Source organism: Malania oleifera, chromosome 12 (genome assembly GCF_029873635.1).
Source record: "Malania oleifera isolate guangnan ecotype guangnan chromosome 12, ASM2987363v1, whole genome shotgun sequence".
In the NCBI taxonomy this organism is placed as follows: Eukaryota; Viridiplantae; Streptophyta; class Magnoliopsida; order Santalales; family Ximeniaceae; genus Malania; species Malania oleifera.
In genome coordinates this window covers 83,696,232-83,710,081 of record NC_080428.1, presented here as the reverse complement: position 1 = coordinate 83,710,081, position 13,850 = coordinate 83,696,232, and the positions used below count along the sequence as shown (strand labels likewise).

The following is a 13,850-nucleotide window of genomic DNA, read 5'->3' as shown; positions in this document are numbered from 1 at the left end:
TCGTCGAGTAGAGGCAACAGCCAAAAGGGAGTGAACGGAGGTAATACGAGCAACAGGGGAAAATGTCTCCTCATAATCAATGCCATATTCCTGAGTAAAGCCCTTTGCCACTAAACGAGCTTTATGTCATACTTCAGAACTGTTGGAGTTTGTTTTCCGTTTATACACCCATTTGTTTCCAACTACATTCTTATTAGGAGGCAGGTCGACCAGGTCCCAAGTATGAGTTTTATGAAGTGCGTCAAGTTCTTTAGACATAGCTTGCTGCCAAACAGGAACAGAACAAGCTTCATGATAACTGTGAGGCTCGTGAAGGGAGTCAAGAGTAGAAAAACAGTGAAAGTCACTAAGATAGGGAGGAGGTGCCCTTACCTAACTAGAACGGCGGACATCCAATCCAGGGGACTTAGGCGGAGTGGAAGTGACAGCAGGATCATCAGATGGTCTAGGTTTTGGAGCGGCAGACGCTGAGGGATCACCTGATGAGCTGGCATGACCTACATTAGAAGAGAAAGCGGGAGAGGGATCGATGGCAGGATCAGTGAAAATGGGTGAGTATGAGGGACAGTCGGAAGAAAATGGAGAGAGAGAGACTAGCGAACATTTTGTGTTCCCAAAACTGAATATGCCGAGAGACGCGAAGATGTTTGGCGATGGGGTCATAGCACTGATAACCCTTGTGTTCAATGCCATAACCAAGAAAGCAATAGAGACGAGAGCGAGGTTCAAGTTTTGTATGTTCATGAGGTGGAAGCAAAACAAAGCAAGCACAACCAAATACTTTGAGAAGAGAATAATCAGGTACCTTTCCATAAAGAGCCTCAAATGGAGATTTATTGGAGAGAGTAGAGGTTGGAACCCGATTAATAGTGTATATAGCAGTAAGACCAGCTTCACCCCAAAAGGATTCAGGAAGGGATACAGAGAAGAGTTGAGAGCGAACAATGTCAAGAATGTGACGATGCTTACGTTCGATATGACCATTTTGTTGGGAGGTGGAGGGAAAGGATTGATGAGATAAGGTGTCAGCCTCTTGAAGTTCTTCAATGAAAGGGGTAGAAGTATATTCTAGGGCATTATCGGACCGAAATACTTTAATGGTGCGAGCAAACTGAGTTTTAATCATCTGGTTAAAGTCATGAAAAGCAGTAAGTACCCTAGTGCGATCATGCAAAAGATAAATCCATATATACCGAGAGTAATCATCGATAAAAACGACAAAGTAACGAGACCCGCCCTTAGTAAGGACAACAAGTCCCCAAATATCAGAATGAACCAAACCAAAAGGTACAGAAGACAAAGAATTACTTTCATTAAAAGGTAAAACTTTCTGTTTCCCAAGTTAACAAGGCATACAATCAAAATGTTAAAATGTAACATTTCCTAAGCAACCTCTAGAAGCTAAAGACTGAACACGAGACAATGATGCACGACCGAGACGAGAATGCCAAACACTGGAAGTCACTGCAGTAGAAGGAGATGGAGGAGAACACGAACGAGGCAAATGCAGAGATGTGAGCTCGAAAAGGCGACCAACTTTACGCCCAATCCCAACAAGCTGGCCTGTCTTTGGATCCTGCACATCACAACTTTTGTGAGAAAAGGTTAAGATCAAACCACATTCAACAAGTTGACCAATAGAAAGGATATTAAGAGACAAGTTAGGCACAACATATGTGTCAGGCACGAAAAAAGTAAGAGTATAAATATGACCAAGATGACTAACATATATATGTGAACCATCAGTAGTATAAATGAAGGGAACAGGATTTAAAGACTGCTTATGTGTCACTAAAGAGGAATCAGAGGTCATATGATTACAACAAGCAGAATCAATAAACCAAGGTGTCGAGATACCTGTGGAGACTGATAAGGCAGTAGAAGTGTGGGATAGAACCTGGGTGATAATTGCCTCAAGGTCAGCTGTATAAAGAGACGACAAAGGGGGTGCCGAAGATGGAGCAGAAATTGAGGAGCTGGTAGAGACAGCAGCAACAGGCGTGGAAGAGCAAGAGGCCTTAGCCTTGAAAGCATCCCTAGCATCTGTGGCCTTTTTCTTAGGACAATCGAAAATACGGTGACCGGCTTCCTTACAATAGTGGCACTGGCCATTGAAACAACGCGATTTAGAAGGTGCAACAACTGCATCAGGAGTAGACGGAGTAGAGGAACTAAATGGAGTAGTAGCTAAAACCATATCTGTAGAATGAACCCGATGAGTTTGTTGGCGTGTCTCCTCAGAAATGAGCTCCGCAAGAGCAACCTCAAGTGTAGGAAGAGGAGAGCGATGTAGCAAAGAAGCTTAAGTATTCTCAAATTCATCTCGGATATGCATCATAAAGTATATAAATTGATGACGATCTCGATATGCAGCAAAAAGTTTAATCAACTGCTCATCAGAAAAGGCAAGGTCAGCTTAAGAAAGCGGATCCCAAAGGCCACTAACCTGAGCATGAAACTCGGCAATAGATTGTCCAGGTTCCGGATGCATATGAGAAAGCCTAGTTTCCAACTGAAACTCGAGAGTAACATCACTGCCACAGTTGTATCGTTTGGCCAAAAAATCCCAAGCAAGTTGGGCATTACGAAATTTAGGAAGTAGACTCTGAATAGTAGGAACACATGTATTAATAAACCAGGAAAGGACCTTATCAAACTCTTCTGTGGATTGCGTGTCAGTTTTCGTAAGTTTTTGTTTTGTTCCAGTGACAAAACGCCATAATCTCCGACCAATCAAAAAAACTGACATTTGTTGGGCCCAAGCATTGTAGTTGGAGTCATTCAAAATAATCTCTATAGGGCGGGCAACATCAGTTAAAGACGCCATAAAAAAAAAGGGGATAATACTAACTGATGTAAAGCAAATAGGGAAAGAACGCGACGTCCAAAGAAGACTATCTAGATCCTGCACATGGCGGCCAAAGAAAGATGCATAGACAATAGTCAAAAAATTGAAGCACACTTAAAAAATAATAATAATCAAGTCTCAAATGTTAAGAACTCATTCCAGCACGCCTGTATCAATACAATCTGAAATCAGATTTTAGAAATCCTATCTCTGGATGAGAGACTCTCTGTTTGCTTCCTGAGAACAAAGGGAAGCCGGGTGGGAGCCTGCGAGAATCATTCTCCTTCATTTTTTGATACCCCCCCGACCTCTGTGTTGGCAAGGCGACTTGGTGTGCGACCTTAAGGGCGCACGGTAGTGGAGTGCTACTAGTGCTAGCAAGAGGGATTAGAATGAGAAAAACAAGAGTGCTAGATTTGATTTGGAGAAGGGTATTGATCAGAGAAACGGGCCGTCTTCATCGAAAATTGAGATCAATACTGTCTTGGGACTGACAAGAAATAGGGGAATCGAAATTGAATCGGAATCTGGGTCTGGGCGTGTTTTGCCCAAGAGTGAAACCCTTCGCCCTCCACCTTTCCGGTAGATCCGCGTCTTCTAGGAGTCTAGGACCTGAAGGTCGAAACGAAAGCTAAACAGAACTTGGAAGTCTGGGACCCGAAGGTTGAAATGAACGCCGAACAGAACTCCACCTCTACGGCTCTACCTTTGCGTATGTGGAACGACCACCGTCCAAGCGTCGTGAGGAAGATGGCAAGCTTCAGCTAGGCAACTAGGCAAGGGAAGAAAGCAACGGTCGTGGACGACAACGAGCAGGAAATGACATCGGACAGAGACCAGAGGGAGACAAGACCAGAGCGGTTTGGCAAGATGACGAAGACGACGTCCGAAATGGCTACCAACGATGACGACGACGTCGTCCGGAACTGTGGCCGAGCGGAGGGGATACAAGGATGACGACGTCGTCCAGAACGAGCAAAAACAGTGGGCGGCAGCAAGGAGGTTTAGGAGAAAAAAAAATAGGTTTAACTTGACTCTGATACCATGTTAAGATTAGTACAAACTTTATTAATCTTTTTGTACAAATACAACTGTACAAGGCCATCCTTTTATAGGGGAAGGAGGCAGACTACAAGGGTATTTTAGCATGTATATTTTAGGGAGATATACTGATATACAAGGATATTTTGGGGAGATATGCTAACAAGTACAATACTTTTGAAAAATGACTATCTCATTTCTTAACGAGTTTCGCTTATATAATTTTAGTTTAATTAAATAAAATTTCACAAAATCTAGAAGTTCTTTACACATTCATGGTGTATGTTGTTTGCAGATGATATTATATTAATTGACGAAACTAGGGACGGAGTAGAGAATTATGGATAGAAGTTTTGAAATCTAAAGGTTTTAGGATAAGTAGAAATAAAACAAAATATATGAAATGTAATTTTAGTAATGATAGAAGGAATATTGAAGACAAAGTTAAACTTGATGATAAAGAAATAAATAGCCCTTGTAGATTTCAATACCTTGGATCTATTATGTAAGAAAATGGAGAAGTGCTTTAAGTGTGTTATGTGATCGTAGAATACCCTTGAAATTGAAAGGGAAGTTTTATAGGATAGCTATAAAACCAACTATGCTATATGGATCAGATTGTTAGGCGACAAAAAAACATAATATCCAAAAAGTAGATGTAACGACCCAAATAAAATAGTAGTTAAAGAATAAAAGAAAAGGGATATAGGAACCAGAAACAGAAGGAGTTCGTCGACGACATTGAACTTTGGAATGACTAACGGAAAAAGGGGGAATCAGCAGGACTTCGTCGATGAATACAGGGGATTCGTCGACAAAGGCTTAAGAGAATTCGTCGATGAACATAGGGGCTCGTTGACGAGAAAATACCGCGAAGGGTTCTGAGGTAGCCTAAATTTCATCGACGAATACAGGGTTTCGTCGACGAAATTTGTGAAGGACTCATCGACGAAGAACTGGCTCGTCGACGAAATCTTCTGTTTTATATATATACGAAAATCTGGATAATTTGGCTTCTTAAAGAAGCCAACGCTCTCTCTCTCTCCCCATTCGGCTCACTCTCTCTCTCTCTCTCTCTCTTCATTTTTGGGCTATTTTTACGCCGGATCGACCATCCGAAGTCACCACGACGCTCCGGGCAGAGTTTTCTCCAAATCTTCTGGAGTAGATCGTGGGAGAAAGTTAGCTGGAAATCATCCCAAAGTTGAGGTAAGACTTTTGAAGCCATATTTGGTCTTGCGCTAATTATAAGAAATGTTGTGCGCATGAAAATACTGAAATTTAATACTGGGGGTTTCCAGTTTCAGGGTATTGGTCAGGGAACCCCTCACGTGTTAAACTTGAATGCTTTTGGGTAAAAACTTTCTACTCAATATTTGGGTTTTTGATAGTTGAGAAAAATATTGTATGATTAGAAATACTGAACTTTAATTCTGGGATTGTTCATTTTCAGGGTGTTGAGTTAGGAACCCTGCGGGTATAGGGCAGTTTTATTAGGGGCTTTCTAGAAATCAGGTAAGGGGATAAACTAAGCTAGTTCTTCTTGAAAATTGTATGTATATATTTATAGCACTCATTTTCATGAAAATATATATGTTTATATATACGATTTATATTTGAGGAAACTCTATTGAAAATGATGATATGTTGAATACGTGGAAAACTTGTTTAGTGTGGCATGAGTAGTAATGGTTGTGAGATACTGTTTTTCTGCGAATGTGATTATGATATGGGTTTTATGATGGAAAAACCGGCGTACGGGCCGAGATATTTTTATATATATGTGATTTGCCGGCTTATGGGCCTTGCTATGTGATTTGCCAGCGTACGGGCTGTGCTATGTGATTTACCGGCGTAAGGGTTGTGCTATGTGATTTGCTAGCGTATGGGCTGTGCTATGTGATTTGCTAGCGTACGGGCCGTGCTATGATAAAATGTGTAATACCGGCGTACGGGCCGATGATTTTCATGATACACGTATATATGTGAAATGATATGATTGATGTGAAAATGAATGATATGAGATATCTATATATCACAATTTTAGTGTATGTATATGATATCAGAACCTGGTTAACTTGATTTAGGCTAGCACTTGCATGGTACCGTTGCTATGTGTCCATGGTTCTCGTGATCATGATATCTGTGTTAACGCCGTTGTACGGAGTGGTGTGAGATTGGATGGTCGATGTGGTTATGTTTAAGAAGTGTGCTGTTATCGCCCCTAGTGTACGGACCAGTCTGGGTAGACCCATCAGACCTACAGATTAGACTATTAACTTGGCAGTGGTCGGCCAACCATTGTCAGGTCCCACCTTCGGGCCACACAACCCAGTCATGTATGGGTAATACATGACAACAGCCAGCTAACCTACCAGGATTATTTTATAATATTATTATCATGATATGAGATGAGAAATGTTTATGAAAATGCAGTATGTTCTGCCATGTTTTGATATACATATGTTTTCCCAGATTTGATAAACAGTATTGAATATATATTATGTATGGTATATATAGAACACAGAATACTCATGTTGCCACACACTAGTATTAGTTTATTTCCCTTACTGAGAGGTGTCTTACCCCTAAATTTCATTAACTTTTTAGGAGCCCCAGATAGGAGAGTGGGAAAGACCCCGCTGATATAGAGCAGTTATCTGCCCTTGTTGGAAGGGTGAGTCTTGGTAGGGACAGTTATATTTTTGTGGGAATTGTCCCTAGATTTATTTTTGGGATGTATATACTGAGAGATAATGTTTGTAGTACTCTAGTATATGTTATGCACATTATGATGAGATGTATATGATTTTGTACTTTCTGCTACGTAGGCTTCTGCTATTTGTTCTATTATATCCATGATACCCACGGGTCCAGGTGAATGGTAACCTGCTGAGTTGGGTGTATGATGTTGATTTTATTATTATTAAAAATATATATAAATAAATGTGGAAAATGAGCAGGTTGTGACAGTAAAAGTTGTCGAAATGAAAATGCTAAGATGGATGAGTGGTATAACATTGAAAGATAAATTAAGGAATGAACATGTTCATGATAAGTTAGGTGTAACTCTTATAAAAGATAAGATAAGGGATGGACAACTCAGATGGTATGGACACTTGCAACATATACCACATAGTGCACCTGTGAGGAAGAGTGACTTAGTTACTGTGAAGGGCAGTAGAAGGGGTAGGGGTAGACCTAAAATAACTTGGGAAGAGATAGTGAGTAAGGATTTAATGTCCTTGAATCTATCAAAAGAAATGATCCATGCTCGTATAAATTGGCGGAAAATGATTCATATAACCGACCTCACTTAGTGGGACTAAGACTTGATTTTGTTGTTGTTGTTGTTATAAATTAACATCTGCATACTTATAATAATAAGTAATGAAATAAGGAACAATATTTTTGTAAGTGATGTGAAATCTTGTTATTTATTAGAATTGTTTGATTTTAAAATTGTTTATTAAAAATATCATATTATTTGCAATAATTTTTTTTCTTCTTTTCTTTTCATGAATATGAGTACCCATATCATGCATAAGCTGCTTAGGAAGGGCCTAGAGGAGTTAGGGTGAGTTTGGCCATCCATTTTTTATCTCAATATCTCATTTTTAAAGTAAAAGTTGTGTTTTGTAAACAATTTTTTTTTTTTTTTCAGTTTTTAAAAGTCAGCTTTTAACTTCTTTTGTGAACTCTTAACAGTAATAAATTTAAAACTTTTAAAATTAAAAGCTAACATTTTCTCTAATAAATTATTCAATTCCCTTGCCCTTCTTTATTGTTTTTCAAATATTACGAAACTATCAATGCATTACTTATATTTTTAAAAAAATACATATCTATTTTAGTCAATTTTAAATACTTTTAAACATCTTACATTTTTTTTACCAAACACTCAAAGAAGGTTTTGTTTTGTTTTTTTTTCTATTTTTTTTATATTTTATTTTTCTTTGTTTTTTTTTTTCTAAAACCTCTTTTGGGAGAAGGGGGCTAAACATTTTTAAAATAATATAAAAAAATTCCTTTTCATCAGCTCTTTTCAGAAAAGTTATAGGGGCCAAACTAAACCTTGGAAAAACCGGATGTTCACTAATTCACATCCACACGCATACGTGCATGCATGCATATATACATACATATATATATATATATATATATATAAATGCATATATTTTATATATGCATATATATTTTGGAACATAATTTGCCCTAAGTTTGAAGATGGGAAAGCCTTTTAACAACTGCATAGAAAGTAGCATTGGTTCAAAACCAATTACAGAAAAATTGTTGTTAGCCTTTTACTCTTAACATGACTCAACAAACCCCCACTTGCCAAACCTCATGGGTCATGGGCCCTATCCAACTCCTAATAACTCAACAAGCCCATGCGCAAGTCATGACACTTCCAAATTCACAATCTCCTAATTTTCCCATCTCTTCAAATTTAAAGCATGGGTCAGACCAGAGCATCCTCCCCTGCAAGCAATTTCTGGCATCCTCCATGGGGACCCAGATAGAAATTCCTGCACAAGATGAAGAAGAACACATTTTCCGAAGTCGATACCCTCCGGTGAACGTTCCGGACGACGTCACGCTGCCGGAATTTGTGCTCCAACATGCTGAACTGTATGCTGAGAAGGTGGCATTTGTGGATGCTGCGACCGGAAAAGAGTGTACTTATGGTGAAGTGATTAGGGACACAAGGAGGTTTGCTAAGGCCTTAAGGTCTCTTGGGCTGAGGAAGGGAAAGGTAGTGGTGGTTTTGCTTCCCAATGTGGTGGAGTATGCCATAGTTGCTCTGGGAGTAATGGCCGCCGGTGGTGTTTTCTCGGGGGCCAACCCTTCGGCTCATGTGTCGGAAATCAAGAAACAAGTGGAGGCTGCTGATGCAGCTCTGGTTGTCACAAATGCAACACTCTTTGATAAGGTGATGGTGTTGTTTTCATTTTGCATATATATAATATTTGAACCTCACCTAGTTTAAATCCTTTGGAAGTAGGACATTCGGGTCTTAGTCTTGAATTTGAATTTTTGTAAATTTGGACAAAACATAGTATAAAACTATTTTGAGTTTCGTTCCCAAACACTGCATGAATGAGACTGCCTGGTATCCAAGCTTTCACTTGTTTTCTTAAAACTTTTTCGCACTCAAACGGAAGCTTATGTGAAGTAGCTGAGAATTGGGAGTGTGAGATAATCAATATTACATACTAATACGTTAATAACTCAAAAAAGGATGACAAAAGCCCCTACCATTTTATTGATAACACTGATCCATTTAAGCCACTCTGTGGTGAGAACAACAGGTTAGAGCTCTGGGGCTGCCAGCCATTGTGCTGGGCGATTCGGGACACGTGGAAGGCGCGATGAATTGGAACGAACTACTCGAGGCAGGGGATCGTGCCAGCACGAGTACTACCACGAATGAGAAAATTCACCAATCTGATCTATGTGCACTTCCATTCTCGTCAGGCACCACAGGAGTTTCAAAGGGAGTGATGCTAACCCACAGGAATCTGGTGGCTAACCTATGCTCCACACTCTTTAGTGTTGGACCGGAGATTGTCGGTCAGGTTACCACGTTGGGCCTAATGCCATTCTTTCACATATACGGGATCACCGGAATATGCTGCGCCACACTCCGGAACAAGGGGAAGATTGTGGTGATGGGGAGATATGAACTCAGGACGTTTCTGAATGCTTTGGTCACACAAGAAGTCACATTTGCACCCATTGTGCCACCAATAATTTTGTCGCTGGTTAAGGATCCTATAGTGGAGGAATTTGATCTCGGAAAGATCAAGCTCAGGGCAGTCATGACGGCGGCAGCCCCGCTTGCACCGGAGCTTCTCACTGCCTTTGAAAATAAGTTCCCCGGCGTGCAGGTCCAAGAGGTGAGAAATAGATTCAGAACTAGCCATTACGAATTAACTGAGACTGATTCTGAGATCTAATTAATCCTTAAATGGATATAAGTTTGTTTGTATTTAAGTAAAGTTTAATCAACTTTTCAAGCTCTAAATCATGTTTCACAAGTGATTTCTTGAGTATTTTTTATCAATGGCCATGTTGTGTTTGCACCAAATTGTGTTTTCCTGCTAGGCATATGGACTCACTGAGCACAGCTGCATTACTCTGACCCATGGAGACCCAACTAAAGGCCATGGCATTGCGAAGAGAAACTCAGTTGGGTTTGTTCTTCCAAACTTGGAAATCAAATTCGTCGATCCTGACACTGGTCGATCTCTCCCCAAAAACACCCCTGGTGAAATTTGTGTTAGGAGCCAATGTGTAATGCAAGGTAGAAAGAAAACAGTTAAACAGCATTAATCATTCCTTCATTCTAAGCTTAACATGCCTTAAAAATAGCCAGTCTTTGCAATGAACTTGAAAGGTAAAAACTCTGCAGGCTACTATAATAACAAGGAGGAGACGGAGAGGACCATAGACAAGAATGGATGGTTGCACACTGGGGACATAGGGTACATAGACGATGATGGAGATGTGTTCATAGTTGATAGGATGAAGGAGTTGATCAAATACAAGGGTTTCCAAGTAAGATTTTTTTTTTTTTTTGACACCAATGCTGCAACTTTTAGATTAAAATTTGAAGCATGGGTTGAATTTTTTTGTTGATTCTAAATGAATTATTGAGAAGAAGATGCTAAAGTCTGTCTTGGTCACAGGTTGCTCCAGCGGAATTGGAAGCTATCCTCTTGACTCATCCTTCGGTTGAAGATGCAGCAGTTGTGCCGTAAGCATAATCTTCATCATCAAAATTAGGAGTGTGCAATCGGTTGGTTCGATTAATTTGGTTGAGAAATTATATTAACTAAATTAACCAATTTTTAATGTAAAGTTAACCAGACTAAATTGAACCGAACCAAAATATTGACAAAAGCAAATTAGCTGAAATTAAAACATGTAACTTTAATGTCATGCTTACTTTATTTGTTCTTTATTGCTAATGCCATTGTTGTGTCTAATAACTGGGGGCTTGAAAAGGGCAAAGTGCTGCTGACAATTAGGGTTTTGTGTTTGAAAAATGTGAGCAGGTTGGCAGATGAAGAAGCAGGGGAGGTCCCAGGGGCATGTGTGGTGATGAACCAAAACTCAAAGGAGAGTGAGGAAGATATAATGAAGTACGTTGCTTCCAATGTTGCAAAGTACAAGAAACTCAGAGTGGTGCACTTTGTGGACTCCATCCCCAAGTCTCCTTCTGGCAAAATCATGAGAAGGCTTCTCAGGAAAGGAATGGAGGAGAGGATGGTCCTGCTGACCAATCACAAAGCTCCCTGAACTCTCTCTCTCTCCTCCTCGGAAATTATAGAATGTATCTATCCCTCCACTTGTCCATGTGCTTACTGTTTTGATGACAAACACATAGCGAGTGGATCCCGCTTTCTAAAATATCATAATTATCAGGAGTGGACTCATCCGCTACTTGTCTTACATCAACACAATCTCTCATCATTTTTCACATTTGGGCTGGCTAGCTTAAGGTATTCTGCCAGCAATAATTTGTGAAAATTTTCTTCATTTTCTTATCTGGGTGTTTGAGAGGTTTATTGGGTTTGTCACTTTTGAGTAATATTATAGAGTAAGCTCATTTCATACCCCAAATTCTGCATTTTTAATCCTAAAATAATAAAATTTGTAAACATGAATGTCTTATACACTTATGGTTGGGCAATGATAGAAAGAGCAGATATAACTGCAACAGGGAAGATAAATCAGAGAAACTGAAATGTATTCATTTTCCATTGCATGAATAGGCAACGTAGGCCGGTATATATACAGTGCAAGAAATGGGAAAATATTCCCAGTTAACTAACTAACAAAAGGAGAATAAAAAGGAAAACAAAAAAATATTCTTTGAAAACAGAAAGAGAAAATCTCAAGCGGGAGTTTGTTGGGTATTGTTGATATGCTCCGGCAAGCTAAGCAGTTCTGGAAGAACAGTACAGTGAGGCTCGTTCTGAGAGAAGCAAATCTGGAGGAAGACAAGGGCTTGGTGAAGATAACAGTAAGTTGATCTTTGCTTGATAGAAAGGAGACCTAGAGAGCTTTGGCCTGAATCCGATCACGAACAAAGTGATAATCGGCATCGACATGTTTGGTGCGAGAATGCATCACAGGATTCATGGAGAGGTAAGTCACACCCAAGTTATCACAAAAAGGGGTTGGAGGAGAGGATGAGAAAATGCCCAATTCAGATAAGAGAGATTGTAACCACAACAATTCACAAGTACCATAAAGCAAGGGCCTTGTATTCTGCCTCTGTACCAGACCTGGCAATAGTGGATTGTTTCTTGGAGCTCCATGAAACTAAGTTGCAACCATAAAAGATACAATAACCACCAGTAGACTTTCTGTCATCAGGACACCCTGCCCAGTCGGCATCAGTGTAAGCGGCCAGGGATGAGTGTGGAGAAGATTGCAGAAGTAAGCCATAGTTAAGGGTGTGCTTCAAGTAACGTAAGATGTGCTTAACACTCTGCCAATGAGAAACACATGGGGCATGCATGTATTGGCAAACACAGTTGACAGAGAATGCGAGATCCGGCCTAGTGAAGAGTAAATATTGGAGGCTCCCAACTACACTACGATTTAGCGTAGAATCAGGTACAAGAGAGGATTCAGAGGTTTATAACTTGGTAGAGGAAGAAATTTGAGTGGTGACTGGCTTGCAGTTAAGCATGTTGGTCTTTTTGAGCAGGTCCAAAATATATTTGTGTTGAGAGAGCATGAGACCAGCACGGTTACGATGACATTCAAGACCTAGAAAATAATGTTAGTCCCCCAGATCCTTCAGCGGGAACTCAGTGTGTAAAATAGAGATGAAATGAGAAATCAAACTCTGACTGGAGCCTGTAATAACTATATCATCAAAATAGACAAGAAAGTACACCGTGGCTGATTGATGACGATAAATAAATAACGAGGCATCTTATTTGGAGATAGTAAAACCCAATTCTAGTAAACAAGAGCTGAGGCGAGCATACCAGGCACGGGAGGCTTGTTTGAGACCATAGAGAGCCTGATTGAGTTTATAGACATAGTGATGGAGTTGAGGATGTATGAACCCAGGCAGTTGAGTCATAAAGACATGCTCATCCAGAGTGCCATGTAAAAAGGCATTTTGAACGTCCAGTTGATGAATCGGCCAACGAGATGAAACTGTGATCGAAAGAACCAACCTAATAGTAGTGGGTTTGACAACAGGACTGAAGGTTTCAGTGTAATCAAGACCGGCAAGTTGACTGTTACCTTTGGAAACCAGGCGTACCTTACGACATTCAATGGAACCATTGGATAAATATTTGGTTTTGAAAATCCACTGACATCCAACAACATTCTGATTGGAGGAAGGAGGAACCAGTGACCAGGTATTGGTGGCTATGAGTATGTCAAACTCCAACTGCATTGCTTGCCGCCATTCGGGGAACCGGAAGGCTTGAGTAACAGAGGTGGGTTCGTCTGCAACAGTAACCAGAGAGGAATGGGCGCGAGGAGGAGGCCATAAAACTGTGCGATCAGTGCGGAGTTTAGGGCAGGACTTGTTGGCTTTGGCTCTGGTTTGCATAGGATGAATGGAGGGAGAGGGGATCGGAGGGCAGGAAGAATAAAGAGGCGTCAAAGAGGATGAGGAAGAAGGGGAATCGAGGGGAGCCCTAGAAGCAAGGGGGGAGAGACTAGTGGGAGAATAGGGGTCGGGTTTAGTAGTAGGATTGTGGGCCCGAGAAGGAAGAGGAAGAGGACAAGGTGGAGTCGAAGAATAAGGAGGGGATATAGGTGGGCTGGGCCGAGAAGGTGAGAGGGGAGAGGACGAAGAGGTGATGGGCCAAAGAAAGGAAATAGGAGAAAAGTGGGAATGGTTTGTGGATGGCATGGAGGCAGCTGAATGGGTAACAGAAAGTGGGAAAGCAGTTTCATCAAAAAGAACATCCTGGGA

At 40.5% G+C, this 13,850-nt stretch overlaps 2 protein-coding genes across 2 annotated transcripts; one reads left to right on the top strand and one right to left on the bottom strand.

Moving 5' to 3' along the window:
* Nucleotides 1-8,297: 8,297 nt before the first annotated feature.
* Nucleotides 8,298-11,353, top strand: LOC131144762 (4-coumarate--CoA ligase-like 1). The gene is made up of 6 exons (XM_058093614.1): nucleotides 8,298-8,822; nucleotides 9,202-9,789; nucleotides 9,998-10,196; nucleotides 10,305-10,450; nucleotides 10,582-10,649; nucleotides 10,951-11,353. Exons 1-6 carry the CDS (start codon nucleotides 8,397-8,399, stop codon nucleotides 11,192-11,194), a joined length of 1,671 nt encoding a protein of 556 aa, XP_057949597.1. The 5' UTR covers nucleotides 8,298-8,396; the 3' UTR covers nucleotides 11,195-11,353.
* A 482-nt stretch (nucleotides 11,354-11,835) lies between these two features.
* Nucleotides 11,836-12,422, bottom strand: LOC131144043 (uncharacterized mitochondrial protein AtMg00810-like). Its single transcript, XM_058092390.1, has 2 exons — nucleotides 12,148-12,422; nucleotides 11,836-11,968 (listed from the first exon to the last, which is right to left on the bottom strand). Exons 1-2 carry the CDS (start codon nucleotides 12,420-12,422, stop codon nucleotides 11,836-11,838), a joined length of 408 nt encoding a protein of 135 aa, XP_057948373.1.
* Between the last annotated feature and the right edge of the window lie 1,428 nt (nucleotides 12,423-13,850).

Excerpts from the sequence above, each read along its gene's own strand:
- LOC131144762 (XM_058093614.1), top strand. The coding sequence starts at position 8,397 with ATGGGGACCCAGATAGAAATTCCTGCACAAGATGAAGAAGAACACATT. Across the intron at positions 8,823-9,201 it reads ATGCAACACTCTTTGATAAG|GTTAGAGCTCTGGGGCTGCC; the intron begins GTGATGGTGTTG and ends TGAGAACAACAG. Across the intron at positions 10,451-10,581 it reads TCAAATACAAGGGTTTCCAA|GTTGCTCCAGCGGAATTGGA; the intron begins GTAAGATTTTTT and ends TCTTGGTCACAG.
- LOC131144043 (XM_058092390.1), bottom strand. The coding sequence starts at position 12,422 with ATGCATGCCCCATGTGTTTCTCATTGGCAGAGTGTTAAGCACATCTTA. Across the intron at positions 11,969-12,147 it reads TACAAGGCCCTTGCTTTATG|GCCAAAGCTCTCTAGGTCTC; the intron begins GTACTTGTGAAT and ends GATCGGATTCAG.